We start from the raw sequence: 20,240 nt of genomic DNA, 5'->3' as shown, positions 1-20,240 counted from the left end.
CTTTTCCCACTACACCTGCTGGCCTTGGAGCACAGCTCCTGATCGTCTCAGCAGGTCAGCAACTGCCCTCCTCACACAAGTTTTCTGATAGGGTTTTCAAGTCAGAAACAAATGCACTGAAAGAAAACAGGTGTTTCACCGGTTTGGTGAGGACTGCTCAAAGAAGGCACAGGTCTAGAGAGCATCATCTGGAATAAACCACTGTGTGGAAGTGCCTTTGGCACTGATGCTTACTAAATTCCCTGAAACATGAGGAAATTGGTTGGTTGTTCACTTGTCACTAGGTGGCAGCAGAGTACAGTTTCTTGAAATAAAGTCAGTATTTCAGATATTTCTCAAAAGAGATGGGAGGAGTAGGGGTCCATCTTCTCTCCCCGCCCCCTAGGGCTCAGGCCCACTCCAAGCTTGCTACACCCCTGGCCACAACCTTGTAAAACAGACAACCCTACTCCCCAGAACAGAATGTTGTAGCAATGTGTTTGCTTTTCGTAATATGTTTGTGTTATAGTGCCAGTTTGAGTGCAAAATGGCAGGAAAATGGAATAAAAATTTAACCAATCAATCAATGAGTCTGATCTCTCATTCACTTTGCTGTGTGTTAGAACTGAGTTGACACTGTAACCTGTAAGTAGACACAGGCCCTCTTGCTCTGCCACTCTTGCCTGATCCTAACTGGTCTTGGTTGTGCAAACGGTGTATTACTGGATTAGGAGACAGGAGTTTAACCTTCATGGTCACATTTATTCCTTGGCTGTGTGAATGGCCCACCTTTTGGGGGCATGAATGGCAGACTTCCTTGCTTGTATCATAAGGGCTTTCTTGTCCAAATGGGGAAAAGGCATTCCAGCTTTTTTGAGATAATTCCATGGTTTTGGAATACACAACAAAACATGCCAAAGGAAATGATCTTTTATTATATCATTAGATAACTGCTTTGATCACATTTTGTATGTGGAATGTTACAGATCTGAACTGAAAGAGGAGGAAAAACAAATTTATGAGAGAAGTCAAGAATATCCACAGTTGGGAGAGATATGCATTGTAGGAGTGATACGCAGCAATGTAAAGAGACTGCTGTTGACTACTGTAGAGGAAGCTGTTGTGGCACACAAGGACAAGGCAGTGGAATAAAATCAGGAATATTAATAGTTTAGTGAAAATAGATTTTATGTATAGAGAGGCAAGAGCAGATGCCTTTTCAGTGCCCTTGCTGCTGGCTGTTTGTTAGCCCTGCCTCTACTCCAGGACTGGACGAAAAGTAACTAAAGCACCATTCAAAAGCTGGTCTGGAACAAAGAATGGATTAACTAAAAACACAACAACTAATTTGGAGGGAAATGTGAATATCTTCGTTAATTCAATGCTGGTTTTACCTCATTGGTAGTATGATCATAATTCAAAATTTCAAAAAGGTCCCAAATGATGGGTTGAAGCCTGTGGGGCAGGGGTACAGTGTGTACAGTGATCACTCATGCCAGATGATACAGATATTTATTTATTTATGAAATTATATGGTGCTGTGCCACCAAAAAGAAAAGAAAAGAAAGATTCTCCCATAGGTTGACATCCAAAAGACGTTTCTCAGTAGTATTACTCAGGTGTTACTCTAAAGGACTACTTAATTTCAACAGGGCTACTCAAGCATAAATTAGTCTGGACATCAGCCTCTGCCTTCCGTTTCACAATCTAAAGGTAAAGTCAAGACACAACAAAGAGGAAAAGAAAGGAGAATCACTGGGAAGGATAATTGTTCAGGGAAAGAAAGGATGAAGAGCTGTCAGCACAGGTCTCCCGTTTTCTCCCTATGCTTCATGGAGGTTGGTTGAGCCTGTTGCTGGAGTCCATGAGAGGCCGATATCATCTGGGTGCCTGCTTGGAGGCCCATGGAAAATCCTTGATATTCTCTTCTTTCACAAAGTGAAAGCAGAAATGACACAACTCAGGTAGTCTCTCATAGCCCATTTTTTCATGGAAGTTGTGTGTACGGTTATTATCTAGGGCCACTTGGCTATACACAGGGTAGCCAGCTGCATGGACTTGAATGGCTAGTGCTTTTGCCACCACAGCTAAATAGCCTTTGCGACGGTGGGATGGAAGGGTGTAGCCATGTACCATTGTACCAAAAAGATTCATCAGGTTCCAGCTGATGGGGAGACCGTTGACATCCAGGATGCAGGCGCTGGGAAAGTGTCTCACCAGGCTGGCCAGGTACCTGTGGCTTTGTTCATTGCCCCCATAGTGCCACGTTTCATTCAGTAGATCAACATGGGAGCTATTCAAGGAGGAGAGTGTGAAGCCAGGATCCAGCCTGGAAGAGCAGAGAGATAAGAGTCATACTGCAAAGAAATGGGAAGAGAGCTAAAGAGAAGAACATGATGGTGAGCCTTTTTGAGACAGGGAACCATTTCCTCATTCCTTTTGCTGTGTAAATTCCTTTGAGCCTGTTTTGTATTGAAAAGCAGATTAAGAACCAAAACAACAATCGAAATAGGAATTGGCTAGAAAGGGACAGGTCCCTCCATTTCGACACTCTAATGTAGGGATTGGCAACCCCTGGTTGCACCTTTGCCAAGCGTGGCGTGCGAGGTTATTCTTCTTGGCACAGAGGGAGGCTGAGGAGGTGCAAAATGAAGTAAATGGACACCAGTGTGAGGGGAGACCACTCCTTTGCCTCTAACCCTATGGCAACCCTAGCGGCGGGGAGGCTGGCTGGTCTCACCCTGATGTCAGCCTAAGGGGTGTGGCTGGTGGGCTTGGTATGCCACCTGGTTTAGGCTACCTTTGTAGGCAGTTTCATGGGGAGGTCCAGGACCAAAAGCCTCCCAGAAACCAAGGTAGGACTTGGCCATTCCTCTGTCCATGGTTTAAGAATTTGTGCCTGTGTTCTTGTGCACTTTCCTCTGCAGGGAATGCTGATCCTATATCACAGTCAGCCCTAATAATTGGAATCTTCTCCCCTTTTATAGGAAGTTTCATTTTCCCTTTGTAGGGAGCCCAGGACTAAAACCTCATGTTGTGAACCATCTAGAGACATTAGAAGTGGGCAGTGTATAAATATTTTGAGTAAATAATATTCAAGTGCCTCAAGTGGAAAAAAAGGGGGGATAGCAAGAGCAACACTCACCGATATTCAGGGTATTTGTTTGGATCGTGACACATGTAGGTGATGAAGGAATCTGCTGAAAACTGCACTTTCTTGACAGCAGCGGCCTCTCGGGAGGCCTCCAATATCCCATCCTGGTTACCTACAGAGGGCAGTAAAACATTATTAGATGCCCTCCACCCCACACTTCTCCAAGCACTGAGGAGTTCCAGGGGGTGTTGGGCTACTTGGATCGTGGTTTCCCTTGCAGGAGAGATACCGGAAGACTTATGGTGTCTTTATAATATTCATTTATTTACAGAAATGTACAAACTGAGTATTGGATGGAATTGGAAGATAGCTAAGCATTCCCAGGAGTCATAGGAACATAGGCACATAGGAAGCTGCCATATACTGAGTCAGACCCTTGGTCCATCTTGCTCAGTATTGTCTACACAGACTGGCAGCAGCTTCTCCAAGGTTGCAGGCAGGAATCTCTCTCAGCCCTATCTTGGAGATGCTGCCAGGGAGGGAACTTGGAGCCTAGATGCTCTTCCCAGAGTGGCTCCATCCCCTAAGGGGAATATCTTACAGCGCTCACACTTCTAGTCTCCCTTTCATATGCAACCAGGGCAGATCCAGCTTAGCTTAAGGGACAAGTCATGCTTCCTACCACAAGACCAGCTCTCCTCCCAAAGTCACCAATAGATTACATTAAGCTTCCAGAAAGCAAACCCTGCACACTAAAAGATGTTGTTAGTCCTAAAATCTCATCCCTGCTTTTTACCCTGACCTAACTTTTTACACTGTCACAACTGGCAGGGAGGGGGAAAGGGGAACAGGATGGTGCCAGCTTCACCTCACCCCTCAGGGGCATTTGTGGATCTTACATGATACTTGATGGTGTCTCCGCTTTATTTTGACTGAGAAGAAGCGGGAGAAATGCAGCCCTCTTCCTGAGACTGGCCATACCTTCTCTGTGTGACACTGACTCAGGGGGCAACAGTTAGGGGAAGACCCTGGCCTGGCTCACCTCTAAAACCAGGAAAAGATGCACCTCACTTGACAGGAAATAATGTGAAAAGAGAGTGAAGGTGCAGGAGACACAAACAATTACATCCCATTTGTCAGCAGACACGGGGCATTTGGAACATTTTGACGTTTCGAGCACCATTTTGGAGGCCTGTTTTCCCCTTCCTGGTTGGTTTCCTGGCACTGGTTTCTGACTGGCTTGTGATCCTATGGGGGTTTGGGGAAAAGATTAAAAATCACCTTCCTGCCCATTTCTTTTGTGGGCTGGGTGGTAGTTAGCACCCATCATGCCCTACCACCCAATTGACTTTGGTGTCCCTAGGAGTTACCCAAGGGGAACAATGGGGTGTTTCTGGTTCACCCATTGTTCCCTATGGCTGTAACACTTGAAACATTTCAAGGTCAACCAGGTCAGTCTCTGTTCTGACGAAACCTTTTGGCTGTCTGCATTTTTTTTTAGCTCGACACAAAACTGAAACTCTGTTTCGTATACATCCCTAGAAAACATCGGGTTGGGGGGGAGTTTTCCACTCAGTTACTGTAACCAGCTTCCCTCTTGCTACCTGTGGTAGCAGCTGGCAGGGGGTGGGGCAGGCTGGGCGCACACATGTGTCACTTTGGTGTTGTTGGGGACCCCCCCTGATCCCAACATTAAACCCAGAATACCAACCCAGGATTGTGTAGGATTCACGCCTGTGTCTGAGTCCATTTTTATTAAGAGATCAATTAATGCCTGAACTCAAGGTGAACTGACCAGTACATTACTTGCCTCTGAGACTGATGCTAATTGTTCTGTGAAAGAGGAGGCAATCCAGCATCGTATTGTGAAATGGGCACTCACAGAAACACAAGGGCTAGGCCTGAGCTAATCAATATGCTAAAATGTAAGTCACTATCAGATAATGTCTGTGGAAGAGGCCAGAGGCTGAGCTGCCCTTTCCTGTGTTAATCCTTGTCAATGATTGCTCTGCTCTGCCCAAAAGGGATACTCAATTGCTGTCTATAGAAATTCCACTCTAGATAAATGCACACAAAGAAAACACCTATAGATTTTAATTCTTATTTTACTAACACCTTTTAACACCTTCTGGGACCAGGCCCCAAATCTGGGGACAAGAGAAGATTCCCATTTGCAGCTCAGAGATGCAGATTGGCTTTGGGCAAAATAGAACATCCCCTCCCCAAGATAGCAGCTAACAGAAGATGGGATTGAGATTACCCTGGACTGACCAACTATCCTGAGCTAATTTTGATAATTAAAAGACAATATCCAAAGGATAACAGAAATGGACACCTTTTGTGATCCAGGAGACTCAAATGGACATGAAAGGATGGAATCACTATAAGAAGGAGTCTCTGGACATGGCAGATTAGCAGTCTTGCCTAACAAGCGTACTTGCTCAAGAGCCACCCCAGAGTTTGCTAAGCCGCGGGGCAACAAGCAGGAACTCTGTCCATGGACAGGAACTGTCTGTGACTTCTTCTGCACAGGGAGAAGTCAAGACTTCCCCAGCCATGGTGCTCTCACTCTCTGCCTTGCTCTGAGCAAGCTGCCTGCTTGACTAGCCTGCTTGACCACCAGAAGCTTGACCATCGCTCCCAAGCTGCTGTTCCCAGCTACAGCATCTCTCCTTCAGCTGAATTCTCACCGCTCTCAAAGCCTCTGACCCTGGTAATATGCTGCTCCACAAGCCTTGGATCCCTCTTCCCTCCTCCCTACTAATTACTGCCACCCCCTTCCTAAGCCTTCCCTTCCTTCTTCCTTCTTTCTCTGCTTCTCTCCCTAAATGTTTTATTAGGATTTGTTAGATTGATAGATAGCTGTGATTACTGATTGCACACGCATATGTTAGTTAGGCACATTACACTACACTTGAATCGGAAACATGTTTTTATTTTATCCTGATGAGTAACTTTCTATAATAAAGCCCATTGAACTTTCTGAGTGTGTCTCTCTCTATCTCTGTTTGCACGCCCAGATCCTACATGGTCACCATCTCTAAGAACCAATTCAGTTTGTGTATGATGTGACTTTCCCTCTTTCCCTCTGAGCGTGTACAGAGTGCGAAACCAGGTGTAGTTCACAACAGTGTGCTCATCAACTGAAGCTCTCATTTCAGTTGAGATCAGTGTCATGGCACACCTGTGAGGTATTCTCTAGGTAATGGCAGGGGAGAGGAAATGGGAGACTGAGGAACCTGTAGTAGGGAGGTCAAGTGGTATAGCTCCATGGGATCTTCTCGCCTGCCTCAGCAGTACAGTTTCCACAGGGCACTCCTCAGAGCTGCCTCTTCAGATTCAGTGACCGAATGACTTAGCACCCCCACCCGCAACACAATGCCCATCATGAGGGTCTGGTAATTTTGTCATCCGTCTGTCCCGCAACATGGCGGTGTTGACCCCTGCTGTTACCAAGGATATAGAGGTTTTGGGCCCAGTTGACAGCATCTGTGTCCTGCAACAGTGTCCGGTATACATCAAGATCCCAATAAAAGGCTGCATATGTGTTGACATGTATATTCAAGTCATCTGAGGCAACCTACAAGAATGGCATAAAGGTCATATGTAATTAACAATTAGCAAAGGCTTTTTGCCAGTAGCATAGCCATTTCTTCTAGAGTTCTCCGTCTTTTTTCTTTCTTTCCTTGTAGGAGTTCTGTAGCTTTCACTGCTGTCTAACTCACAAAAATTGAATGGGCAAAGCTTTTCCCAGTGTGGGGATGAAGTGATTGGGAAAGTGCTACAACCTAAATGTTTACATGTTCGGCAGCTGTTAATGCCAAACGAAACCCCCTAGAAGAAAAGAAGAAGTTAATAATCCCTTCTTTCCATCCAGGCCTGTTTTAGAGACAATACCCAGCTCACTATGAAGAATTCTAATCCAATTCCATCCCAATCCATTCTGAAATTCCATATAAGATGACTCCCAAGAGCCCCAAAAGCCATTACCTCTCTGTGAGGCCGGGTGAGGACAGCTTTGAACTCTGGCCAGGAATCCACGATCACCTCATGACCAACTGGATTCCCACGGTTTATGTTCATAACTACCCCATGGACCTGTCAAGAGTCATAGGTTAGAGCTGGTGTAGCAGTGCTGCTGCGCAGGGAGAGATGTGTGGGGAGAGAATCCATGGAGTGGGGGGCTGGTTCAGATGTTGACCTGTGCATCAACCTACACTGTATGGTCTGCTTTAGAGCACAGCCCGGATGGGTTCAAGTGGGCCCTTCCTATCTGCCACTTAATCAGGGCCAGCTCTAGGGTTTTGGGCATCCTAGGCAAAGTTTGATTTTGGCACCCTTCTAGGTGAAAAGCGGAGAGCTCTGGCTTGAACTTCAGCCACACAGGTGACTCATTCATGAGGTCGAAAGATCAGCCCATGCGGATAACCTGTGAATGACTTGCCCATGCTGGGTTTTTTTTTTTAAAAAAATTATTATTATTATTATTATTATTATTACATTTATATCCCATTCTTCCTCCAAGGAGCCCAGAGCGGTGTACTACATCTTGAGTTTCTCTTTCACAACAACCCTGTGAAGTAGGTTAGGCTGAGAGAGAAGTGACTGGCCCAGAGTTGCCCAGCAAGTATGATGGTTGAATGGGGATTTGAACTCAGGTCTCCCCAGTCCTAGTCCAGCACTCTAACCACTACACCATGCTGGCTCTCGTTTGAGGATAGTGGGAAAGAGTTTCCAATCTGTTGTGGAGGAAAACTCTAATATTTCAGAGAAGAAAAGATGCTGCTGTTAATTTGGAACCGCAGTCTGAGAACTTCTTTTTTGAAATGAATGCTGAGGCAGGCAATTCATATTCAAGAGAGGGAGTGGATATCATGAGACTAGCTGTTAATGGGAGGCTAAGGTGCAATGAGCAAAGACGCCTGTGTATTTTGGGGTTAAGATTCAGGCCCTTTGGGTAGCAGGATGCAGTATTACATATTACATTACAAGAGGGAGCAACATAATAATTGGCAGTGTTATATTCGGACACTGTTTATGCACCACCAAGAATTGATGCTCTAAGCGACTACCTAGGTCTGACTAGTGGATGGGCCAATTTTAGAATCCACAGAATGTGCAGGGCCATTTCATGCATTATACAGCAACAATCCCAGGCTGGGCACCAGTTTGTGTACTAATCAGGGAGCTGCTGTAGCCAATCCTATCTGTTAGATCTATCTATCTGTCTGTCTGTCTATCTATCTATCTATCTATCTATCTATCTATCTATCTATCTATCTATCTATCACGTTTTTATCCCACCCCCATTCATTCATGGAGCCTGCAGTACTGAACATTTCTTTTTTGCTTTCCCTTGACTAACGCAGGTTCCCAGCTAGGAAGAATGCATGGCTCAAGAGTACCGGAAGTGTCTGGAAAAGGTTCTTCCGCAGTATCCCCTCCAGCAGCCGCAACTTGGAGGAACAGGATAGGATCAGCATCGCTTGGGAGGCAGATGGGCAGATAGCAAGGGAAATCCTGTGGCAAGCGCCTGAAAGAGAGTGAGAGTGAAAGTGAGAGAGAGTGAAAATGAGGGTCCTTTGCGGTTCCCTCACAGTTTTCCCTCTAAGGCATCTGCATGTGAGCATGCTTACATGGTTTTTGACGTCCGCTCAGTTAATTTTAGATCCCGCTCCGTTTTAATCAGGGAAGGCCCCACTCTGAATGCATGTGTACACACACTGCCTTGATAGTGCTGCCCAGAACACAACTCATTCTGCACACAGACCACAAAGATTAGAGAGAATACTGCTTCCCCGTAATCCCCATTGTGGGATGGGATCCCCAAACTCCTATCTCACCGAAATAACAAACCCTTTGCCAGCACACACATACATATTGGTACAGAACCTGTGCTCCCAGCAGTAACAGATGGTCCCTTCTCAACCCTTCCATGCTCTTCGTAGGCAAGATCGTTCTGTTTGGAACTACTGGCATTCTTTTACATTGTGAGCTGCTCACCTGTGGTCAGCCACGTTTTCCTGGTCAGAGGAACAGGTTAGCAATGAGAAGCCAAAACAGCAACACAAAGCCTCTTAGCGTCAGGCCCAGCCAGGTTTCTTTACAGAACTTTGTTGCTTGTGGGGGGGATATATCTCAAACTAGAATAAATAAACAATTAACAGAATTGTACTTTGGTCTGTAGCCCAGGACCATGTGGGATGGGAGCCATATAATACATTAAAAACTGACTGAGTCTCTGAATAAAGATGGGATGGGCCCACTTCGAAAGAATGCAGGACGACAGCAGAGTATCGTTCACATTGCCAATGCCTTGTCTCAAATTTAATTGCTGTGATATAGAGCTAGGACATCGTATATCCGGCGGAAGCAAGTTGCTGTTTTTTCAGGATGTTAGTTGCTGCGAGACTGCGCCCCCTGCTGTTCACGTTTTCAATGTGACTTGCCCGAAAGGAGGCATTTTGATGTTGTTCCAGCGGCTAGTCTGGAAAGAGCCCAGGGCTGATTTATGCAATCCTTTTGGGTCTGGTGAAGTGAGAGTGTTGATTTGGATTTTAATTCTTGCATAATTATTTGTGTAATGAGCTAATTGCGTGTCTCTTTCACAATATTGCTAGTTACCCTGTCCTTTAACTTGCTTTAAAAAACTTGTGGTGGGAGTGGGCCTTGCAGTCTGGACGCATGCAGGAACAATCAGGTGGCCATTATATGGTATGGTGGATCTCTGCTCCAGCCCCTCGGAAATCACCTGTGTGTCAAACAGGCTTCAAATCCTAATGCGAAATGCAAGGCAGTCCACCCATCCCCTTCAGCCTACACATTCTCGGCCACACGATGCCACACACAGAAGAGAACACACTGCTGCTCAAGTCACTATGAAAGCCCTTCTTCTAGCTCTGTGCTGTGCTCTGTAGGACAAATTTGAGGAGGAATCTCTCTGAATCCTCTTGGTCAGCACTGATCCAAAGACAGGTCTAGAGGCTGAAGATGCAGCTCCTTCCTTTCACCTAATATTAACTGACTGGTTTTCATTTCCATCCCAGGGCCGGGAAACTCTCCAGACCCTGCCCCACCCCCCAATTCCTGCCCAACATCAAATCATAGCTCACGCGGTGACTCATTTGTCCATTGAGATCATCTGGAGAGGTTCGTCTGCAGTTGCCACCGGCTCGTCTGGTGGCTACTTGGGGACGGGCCTTCTCCATTGCTGCCCCGAGGCTTTGGAACACACCTCCTGCTGAAATAAGAGCCTCCCCATCTCTTAGAACTTTCAAAAGGACAGTCAAGACACCTTTGTTCACCCAGGCTGCTAATTAGATACTGTTTTAATTGTGTTTTAATTGTGTTTTAATAGTTTTAACTTTTTAATTTTGATTGTTGAAATGTCTTAATCTTTTATTGGCTCTTTTTATAGTTTGTATACCGCCCAGAGAACTTGCATTTGGGGCGGTATAGAAATGTATCAAACAAACAAACAAACAAACAAAATTTCTCTTGCCCCAAACTCTCTATGCTGCTTGTCTCTTCACAAGATACCTCTGACATATTAGGAGGTCCATTTAGGAGGAGGCAGTGTGTTGCAGCGGTTAGAGTGCTGGACTAGGACCGGGGAGACCCGAGTTCAAATCCCCATTCAGCCATGATACTAGCTGTGTGACTCTGGGCCAGTCACTTCTCTCTCAGCCTAACCTACTTCACAGAGTTGTTGTGAGGAGAAACTCAAGTATGTAGTACACTGCTCTGGGCTCCTTGGAGGAAGAGCGGGATATAAATAAATAAATAAATTTACAAAACAATATGGTTTGAGATCCCCTGCTAACTGAGCAAAGAGGCACCTTTGTAAAGTGGTGATTCCCCAGTTATTGATCAGGGGGTGAGCAACTGGCCCTATCCATCCCCAGCACAGCATCCCTCTAGTGGCTCTTGCTGGTGTTTATCATGTTTCTTTTTTAGATTGTGTGCCCTTTGGGGACAGGGAGCCATTTGATTCATTTGTTTGTTTATGTTCGTGTGAAACCGCTTTGGGAACTTCTGTTGAAATGTGGTATATAAATATCCATCCTATTCGTATTCGTGAGATGCATTGCTCACTACAAAGCCCAAACCCAGCCAAACACCCTAATATGTTGAACATAATCCACCCTAACAGACAGTACTTTATATGGGCAGCCAGTTGCTAAAGAGCTACATATTGAAGAGCTGCTGCAGAATGGGCTGGGCTGAGTGGGGACCCAAGACGATCTCTGGTCTCAATGGTATCTCTGGAGCCGCTGTGGCATCTGCCTAGATCTTTGTGGCATCCACTCAGTATTACTGTGTTATACTGCATGTTTTGGACTGATGGAAACATAGGTTCTGTGGCTTGAAGGTACCCTCTCTTTATACTTGGTGCTGTTTAGAATTGTTGTACTATTTCCAGGTATGCTGAGTGGCAGATCCATAAGTGGGCAGACATGTAGGCCGCCCGAGAAGAGCGTGCACCTCCTGCTGTATGCACCCTTCCTTCCTTCCTGCTCCTGGCATCCACGGGCCTCCATGGCCTCACTGACCCTTCATTCTTTGTGGTGGGCCTGCTTTCCTCTGTATAATGATGTCACTGTATAATGATTTCCTCTGTATAATAATTTCCAGCAATATAATGATGTCACGGTCCAGCCAGCACCTCAGATGCCAGGTGGTGACATCATTATAGTGTGCTGTGCCCGGGAAGCAAGAGAAGCAAGCCACCTGCAGTGACTGCGGGGTTAGTGGGGCTGTGGAGACCAGACCCGATGAGCGGGGGCAGGGGTGCCTTGGCAATTGCTGTGGTGACTTTGGCTGTGGTTGTGAGAGCGGCCTACCAAAAGATTTGGACATGGGCTGCCAAAAACAGTACTATGGTGCTGCATAATACTGGAACAACATTCTGGATATACAGGTCAGTCTAGGACAGGCCTACACAGCATAAGGCCTGAGAGCCAGCTCTGGCCCATGGAGACTTCTTTGCTGGCCCCTAGGTAGGAATAGCTGGCAGCCATAGCAGCAGCCATGAAGAGCTCTTGGCTTGTCTCACCGATGAGCAGCAGCAGCTCCGTGCAGATTGCTACTTGAGACCAGATAAGATGCATGGTGTGGCAGCGACAGACCAATAAGCAGGTTGCTGCTGCAGCAATGGATGCAGAGGGTTGGAGCAGCAGCAGCATTAGGCAGGCACAGGCTGAGCACACCTCAGAAAGGCAAAAGGTCACTCCATCAATTCCCTCTTCTCCAAAGGGGACATCTTCTGTCTTCTCAGGAAAACTGCCTTACAGCACCATCCTACAGACGTTTACCCCGGAATATGTCCCACAGTGTACCCAGTGTGGTTTAGTTACTCCCAAGTAAGCATGCCTAAAAGCAACATCAATGTAAGGCGAGGAGAGGCCTTGGCATTTCTTTGGAGCTGTTCAGATGCCCCAATTTCCAGCAAGACTACCGGTGGCTATCAGGGGCGTAACTATAATAGGGCAAGGGGAGACAGTTGTCTGGGGGCCCACTGCCTTGGGCCCCCCCTGAGGCAAGTCACATGACTGACTCCCCCAGCCACGCACCAGCCCAGGCTTCCTTCTGTTGTATTCATCCTCCAAAACTGATGGGAGTGTTAAGACCTGGAGCTACCAGAACAGCATGTCTTTCTCTAGTACCATTAAATGACTTGCATCGTCCACAATTTACAAAACCTTTTTCAAAATAATTTAGGATGATGTTCTATTGTGGCACATAGGATATAGATAGATAGCTATGCTTTTTGTTACCACTATTCAGCCTCATTTAAGATTTCTGTACTTCATGAGCTGAGCTTTAGTGAAGGGGGGGCATTTTAAAATCTTCTCTCTGGGCCCACTCCCACCTTGCTACGCCCCTGGTGGCTATGGCAGCATCATAGGCGGAATGGGGGGGGGAGGCAGGGCACATGCCCTAGGCGCCACTGAGGTGGGGGCGCCACGCCAGTTGCTCTCACCCCCACCCCTTTGCCCACCTGCCCAGCCCCAGGGCCCCTCAGCCACTTGCCTCCAGCTCCAGCCTAGGATCGGGGAGGCCTAGGATCGGGAGCAGCCTGCAAACTGCAGAGCTCTTCTCTCCCCGCCTCTCAGCTGATCGGTGGGGTGGGCGGGGCTTCCAGAGAGGCCTCCGAGTAGGACTCCCTGAAGCCTGAACTCGGCAGGCCCCAAGAAAGGCAGGAAGGAGGCTGGCAGAGCTCCCTGCAGCAGACCAGACCATCCAGCACAGCTTTTGCAAGGTAGGCTGTGAATTCCTTTTTGTGGTTACCCCCGTATGTAGGGATCTGCTTGCCATAGGGCTTTGATATGGAGGGTGGGGCGAGACTGAGAAGTCTCTGAATATTTAATTTAAAACAGACTGAAAAATGTGCTGGCTTTAAAAATAAAAACTATCTAAGGCCTATAAGTGGCTTGTTTCATGTCAGAAAATTACAAAAACTTCTGGAACAAATATTTATTTATTTATTCATTCATTCTTTCATTCATTTATAAATGCACTTATGTTCAAGTTGTTTTGCAACCCAGAAGGTCTGAGTGAGAACTGTGAAGTATGTGTTGTGCTTTTATTTTATTTTATTTTTCTTGTGTGTGAACTGCTCTCCAATAACTTGCAGGGACTTCAGGGTAAATCTGGCCAACATGTGAATGCAGCACCTCCATTCCAGAGGAGATGTGTGTTAAAACGCTTTAAAAGCCTCGTGTGAAAAACCTCCTGGAACCAAACTTTACTGAATTTGTTCAGAATTCTGAAAAAACAAACATAGGCTCAGCCTGCATGGTTGAAAGTCTCTTTTGCTAATCTGCAGCGAGGGGGCTATTTTAATAATTAGTGTTGCTAGTGTGTTCTAGGCATTAAAAGTAGCACAAATATATAGTACTCAATGTATATCACTATATACTGTGAAGTGTGGATGTGTGTATTTAGTGAAATGTACTTCCAGGCAGCATACTTATTTTGAAATATCAGACTTAAATCCTTGGGGGCCTGGGATGTGTGGAGGCCCTGGACTTTGAGGGGCTGGGGGCCCATTTTAAAATCTCATCTTGGCCCATTCCAACCTTGCTATGCCCCTGGCGGTCACTACACATGGGTTTCTGCACAACACCTGCACAGAAGAAACTTCCATGTAGAAAATGTGTCTCTTGTAAATTGACCCTGAATTTTCCATCCATGACTGAGATATCTGAGAGTTAGAGTCAATAATAAAAGAACAGCACACTGCTTGTGACAGGAAGGGGCAAATTACAATGATTTCTTAGTCTGGCAGGGGCTGGTTATGGCCCTGGCAGAACTTGGCTGTCTGCTCCTGTTGCAAATGCCTCTGTCTAGTGTGGCAAACTAATGTATCCTCCTCCCTCTTGGTGTCAAAGTAAGCACTAGTGTGGTGAATGCACATATACCCCATCATGAGCCAACAGTCATCATAAGACAAAGGCTGGCAGGAATCATTCACTGGTTTATAGACACACAACACACACCTCACCACCTTCTTCTTCCCCTATTTTGCTAGGGGCTATTTGGGCAGGTGATCCTCTAGGACAAAGTCATGTTTTTTAAAAAGATTGAGATGAGACAGAGAAAATGACACTTGGAATCCTCGCATAACTCCTGACTGTTGTTCTAAGTCTTTTACAGAGATGGCTCATGTTTTCAGGTTTTGATCAACAACCATGTCTAGATGGTACAGTGTTTCTTTTAACAAGGATTTCCAGATATTGTTGACTACAAGTCCCATCATTCCTGTTTGGACAGGGGCACAATTTCAGTGCTTGCCCTAGGCACTATTTTCCCTAGTTACGCCTCTGGGCAGCATTCCTCTGAGCTCCCTAGGTCCTGCTGATCCATCCATTGGAATCTGGCCATCCTGACTCTCCCCAAGCAAAAGGAACACTGAACAATATATATTTTATAAATTATATCCCTGTTGCTCTCCCTTCCTTTTGAAGCCCAGCGGCGTGCAAAGAAGAGAGCAAATAAACAGAAGGCCTAAAGAGGTCTGTACTACCTGACTCCTGCAGCAGCTGTCCGTTGCAGTTCAGAGAACTTGCGTTTGGGGTTGTATAGAAATATATTGAGTGAGTGAGTGAGTGAGTGAATGAATGAATAAGTGCCCCACTGACAGGGCCCGTTTTCTGGCCACTATCCGTGGTTAAAATTGTGGGTCCCTTGATGGGGCAAGAAAGATCCACGAGTAGCTAATAATTGTGTTCATTATTATTGTTAATTAATTTTAATGTAAAAATGCACTGAAAATTAACACCAAGTCGTGGTTGGTTCTGACCCACTGGGGCCTTGGAGTTGTGCATCACTGCTTTAGATCTACAGCTAAAGTCTTAATCTTGGTTTCTGTGAGTTAAAAAATTTAATTTCACTGAAGCACGCAAATAGATACACTCTTCCTGTTCCTTTTGCACCTGATGCCTTAGATAGTGTTTGTCATCCTTTGAGACATTAAGATTCATGTATGTAAATAAGAACATAAGAACAACCCTGCTGGATTGGGCCCCAGGCCCATCTAGTCCAGCATCCTGTTTCACACAGTGGCCACCAGTGGTCTCACCATTGGGAGTCACTGTCAGTGGTCTCACCAATGGGAGAGCTAACTCTCAACCTTTGTTCTTTCTATTGCTGTAAACCTGAAAAATGACTGAAGCCACCTCACTGTAATAAATGAAACTTTCCCCTTTTTCGCTGTGACATTGGACTCTGATGGCCTGAGTTTTAGACCATGTTCATCCTATGTGAGCACCACTTTGTGGAAGCTCTGGGATTTTGAGTGTTACCAGTGTCTGAGAGAGGAGTTGTAGGGAGTGATGCGTGCAATACTATTAAGGGGCTGCTGGGTTACCTCTGGGAGAAGTATCCCTTCCTTAGGTCAATGCTGGTTCTGCTTCACTGGTAATACAATCAAGAGTTGGGATCTCAAAAGATCTTAAATGATGGGTTGGGGTTTGTGGGCAGGGCAGGGCTGTGGGACTCAGGACAATGGGGAGGGGTGTCGGGCCCCAATGAGAAGTGGCAGAGATGCAGGGCCCCCGTATTGCAGAGACTCCTGCTGGAATTTTCCTTTTTACACCACCACTGGCCCCAGAATGGTTGCCAGAACCGGAGGGGTATACTCATGGGTCAAATGGGCCATAAGCCAAAAGTTGGCTTAAAAAGAGTAAAGAAGCTAGACCAGTAGGTTAAATGGATGCCAACTGGGCTGAGTACAAGGAGGATAGAAAATCAACCAGTGGGGACATTTTCTTTTATGGAGAAGGAGTGATTTCATGGATGAATAAGAAACAGTCCACTGTTGTTCTCTCTTCGACTGAGGCAGAATATGTATCAGCAGCACAGTCTTGTCAAGAATTTGTATGATAAGAAATTAGAGGATACACGGACCATAGAAGCAGTCCATATACATAGAAAAATATATATGAACCATGTATATAATCTGTTCACACACACACCATGTGAGATAATTCTGCATAAACCTTATGCCAAAAGTTTTTTTTAACCAAAATTACAATACAATAAATCTGATAACATTTACAATTAACCAAATATATGAATGCATAACACAAGTATCAGTTGAACCTCCTGTAATAAATTTGCATACAATGATGAAACACACAAAATTTTAAAAGAATTGTGAGAGAGATAATTTCTAAATTCCCAAGTCCCAAATGATGTTGCTTGAATGTCAAATATGTCAACAGTTTGTTTGTGCAGATAGATTGCTGTATAATGGAGGAATAAATATGAAAGCAATCCTTATGGTTTCCACAAATTCCTTACAGGTCTTTACTCTTGCAGATTCTTGTTCAGATTCTTACTCAAGCCCCACCTTTGTCCGCGGGCTTTATAACTATACTACCATCATTAGATAAATCTTGAACAGCTTCTCATTCCTCCCTTATTAAATTTCCATGTTTAAATTTCATTAATTTGTGGTGTTTTTCCAATTTATGTATCTTTTCTAACTTCATTCATGAAAACAGTCACTGCTGGATGTTCAAGATGTGGGATAAAATGAGATTTGGGTCTAAATTGGTCCTGATCTAATTTCTGAGTGTCTCCAAACATGATGCATAATTTTATAAGTCTCTCCAATTTAAACAAGTCCACTTCTAATTTAAATTCATCATGAAAAGATAATGGGACAAAAGAAAGTCCTAAATTAAATATCCATTTAGTAGGGTGCACAAAAACTAAGATCATATTCATAGACAAGCCTTGAAGGCCAGTCCAGGGAAGTTGTATGATTTCCCAAGCTCATTCTCCAGTTCTGGCTGCTTCTTTTCCCTATCCGTCTAACACAGGCAGAGGAGTTAGTGAAGGAAATCATACCCCCTCTACCAGTGAAAGTTGCCAATCCAACAAATTCTCCCCCCAATATCTACCCCTTGATTTTCTCTGATCCGTGTTCGCAGGTCAGTGGGGGTGGTGCTCGGGCCCAGCCTCTTCACAATGTCCCGACTGCTAACCAGACTCCTTTGGGCTCATCCGGTTCTCCCATTACAAAACGACTTTCGTTGTGAGGAGAAGGGAGGATGATTTCATATACTTGACCAGAGACTTCCCAATTCCAGTCACATTTATCTGAAATACCCAGATGCAGTCCCAGTCCTGGAGCCCACACTCCCTAAGATGGACCTTTTGCTCTGAAGCTGCACATGAGCTAGTGACAGACCCAGGAACTCACTGTCCAGGACCGGCATAGGTCCCACGTCCTTTCGGGCGTGAGGGCTGCTTTTGTTGATAGTTCCATTGGCCAGGATCCCCTGATGATGGAATCCCGAATTGCTCTCACCTGGGCATTCATGAAGCCTTGCACTTCTGCGCAGGCCTCATTCCTTCCAGCCCACAGCCTCAATAGCTGTTACTGCTTCTCTCAGTAGTTGACTGAGAAAGCTTCCCCAAAATCCTGTCAGTGAGTGAGTTAGCTCTGTCAAACCGGCAGAGGCTGCTGCATCCTTTAAGCCTGACTGGGTCACCAGGCCGAGGGCTCGTTCCAAATAGCCAAGCCTGTCACCCTGAGCCCAATTCTTGGTGTTTGCCCAAATCATACCTGAGGAGTTAGCTCTAGACAACAGGTCCTGGGAGGTTTTTTCCCCATGATTCTCAAGTAGGATCTTGAGGATGGAGTCCTCTATTGCTGCTCCCTTGGTACAGTTGGGAAAGAAATTCCTAATATGCATACTTCTCATAGGGATATGAAATTCAAATATAGATACAATTGCATTCAAGATTGCCCAACACCTGGGCTCCCCACAAAACCATAACTGGTGTGCTGTTACTTCCATATCTTCAGTATTGGTATTGTAACCCAGGGTGTGGTCAAGAAGGAAGCACTCCCTCTTGTCCCATTTCTTTTGAGTACATCTCACACAAGGGCGTAGCTATAATTGAGTGAAAGGGTTCAAAGAATACGGGCCCCCAGCTCCTGATTGCCCTCCAGGTCCATCTCTCTCCCCTCACTTTGGGGGGCCGTCAGACAGAGGGATGAACACAGGCCCCCTCTCCCCTAGCTACGCCCCTGATCTCACAGTCACATTTGCTGTAGTCACACAAGCATGTGTCTGAGAAAGCATTTTATTCATAGCCAGATAGTTTACCAGACATTTGTCTCCAAATGTCGTTTTGTGGACCACCTCGCCGGTGCCAATTGCAATTGAAGTTAGTCAGTGTTCCAAATCAGTTCCGAAGGTTGCTGTCCTTCGTCTGTCGTCATCCCAGCCCACAGGCAGACGCTGAAACGTGAGTCCTGTCCCTGTGGACCAAGAAGCCAAGGGTGTCATTAGCTTACCATCCTCCACAGGAGTCGACAGAGGCATAGATTTTTCCAGTACCTTTAAATCTTTGTAACACCATTCCCAGAGTTCACTTGCATCCAGAATGACACAATGACAAGTCCAGAGGCCTTAATGCTGGCGTGTATGCTCTCAAAGAGCTGTCGGTTGTCACCTGAGGTGTAGCTGTGGTTTGGACAGGTGGAGCCTTGGTAGGTTTGTCACTGTCCACCCAATTTGGCACCATGGTACAGGCTGAGGGTACAAAGCCTTTGGGGCAATGCCCCTGGGTCAGAAATACATGCCAAAGCCAAAATACCCCACAGTCCCAGGAGATCCCATATGATCATTTGTATGGCGGAGACCCCACTGGGCAGTCGCACAGAAATGCGTCCCCGGGCCCCACCTTGCCACCAGATGACCGTGCGTCTTTTCCACCAGGGCCAATTGTAAATATCCCCAGAGGTGAGTTTCTTAGGAGTCACAGGGGGCGAAGGGGGCAGTGCCATTTGCTTCCCCCTTGCCCTCAGGAGTATCTTTGGGCCCCCTGGTAATGGGGCCCAAGAGGCGTCCGTCTCTTAGTCCATCCAAAACATCCGGATAATCTCCCAAGGTCGGTTCTTCCCTGGTGTCATTCCAATTTTCATTCCAGTTTTTTTCTTTCATTCCAAACTCCAGTTTGCCAGAGCCTCTCCGAATTATCCCAATGGGTGGTGGGGCTCACAGCAAAGAAGACATTCTCTTAAATACCCAGGGCCTAAGCTGTTTGGGGCTTTATAGGTTATAACCAAAACCTTGTCTTTTGCTTGGAAACTGATTGGGAGCCAGTATAGCTCTTTTAGTGTAGCAGTAATATGGGGTCTCCTAGATGACCCAGAGACCAACCTGACTACCGCATTCTGTACCAACTGCAATTTCCGGATGACATACAAAGGCAGCCCACATAGCGTGCATTGCAGTAGTCAGGTCTGGAGATTACCAGCATATGTACCACTGTTCTGAGGTCATTTATCTCAAAAAACGGAAACCAAAGTTAATAGAAAGCACCTCAGGTCATCGCCTCAGCCTGGAACACCAGGGAGAGGTTTGGATCCAGAAGTACTCCCAGACTGTGTACCTGTTTCTTCTGGGGAAGTGTGACCACATCCAGAACTGGCATATAAAAATAGTCTCTTGAGTTCCCTACCCGCACCATAAGTAGCTCCGTCTTATCTGGATTCAGTCTCAGTTTGTTATCCCTCATCCAGCCCATCACTACCTTCAGGCAGACATTTTGGGAAGTTATGCCTTCTCCTGATGATGTTGTCCTGAAGAAATATGCTCCTGCAAATTAGGCCTGTACAGGTAGATGTAGAATAAATGCTCCT

At 45.9% G+C, this 20,240-nt stretch overlaps 1 protein-coding gene across 4 annotated transcripts; it reads right to left on the bottom strand.

The window, feature by feature from the left end:
* Positions 1 to 893: 893 nt before the first annotated feature.
* On the bottom strand, positions 894 to 13,198 carry LOC128340183 (glycine N-acyltransferase-like protein 3). 4 transcript variants are annotated; one of them, XM_053285037.1, is made up of 6 exons: positions 13,106 to 13,198; positions 8,479 to 8,606; positions 7,064 to 7,171; positions 6,527 to 6,653; positions 3,125 to 3,245; positions 894 to 2,308 (listed from the first exon to the last, which is right to left on the bottom strand). In XM_053285037.1, the coding sequence occupies exons 2-6, from the start codon at positions 8,554 to 8,556 to the stop codon at positions 1,858 to 1,860; spliced, it is 885 nt and encodes a 294-aa protein (XP_053141012.1). In that variant the 5' UTR covers positions 8,557 to 8,606; positions 13,106 to 13,198; the 3' UTR covers positions 894 to 1,857. The 4 variants fall into 4 exon arrangements, with proteins under 4 accessions (XP_053141012.1, XP_053141013.1, XP_053141010.1 ...); XM_053285038.1 differs by lacking the exon at positions 13,106 to 13,198 and adding an exon at positions 9,077 to 10,573; XM_053285035.1 differs by lacking the exon at positions 13,106 to 13,198 and having other exon boundaries at positions 8,479 to 10,573.
* Positions 13,199 to 20,240: the final 7,042 nt, after the last annotated feature.

The sequence above is a fragment of the Hemicordylus capensis genome, chromosome 1, assembly GCF_027244095.1.
Source record: "Hemicordylus capensis ecotype Gifberg chromosome 1, rHemCap1.1.pri, whole genome shotgun sequence".
In the NCBI taxonomy this organism is placed as follows: Eukaryota; Metazoa; Chordata; class Lepidosauria; order Squamata; family Cordylidae; genus Hemicordylus; species Hemicordylus capensis.
Note: the sequence above shows the minus strand (reverse complement) of the source record. Positions and strands in the feature narration are given on the sequence as shown.

Excerpts from the sequence above, each read along its gene's own strand:
- LOC128340183 (XM_053285035.1), bottom strand. The coding sequence starts at position 8,703 with ATGCTCACATGCAGATGCCTTAGAGGGAAAACTGTGAGGGAACCGCAA. Across the intron at positions 6,654-7,063 it reads TCACCCGGCCTCACAGAGAG|GTTGCCTCAGATGACTTGAA; the intron begins GTAATGGCTTTT and ends CCATTCTTGTAG. Across the intron at positions 3,246-6,526 it reads CCAAAACCTCTATATCCTTG|GTAACCAGGATGGGATATTG; the intron begins GTAACAGCAGGG and ends TGCCCTCTGTAG.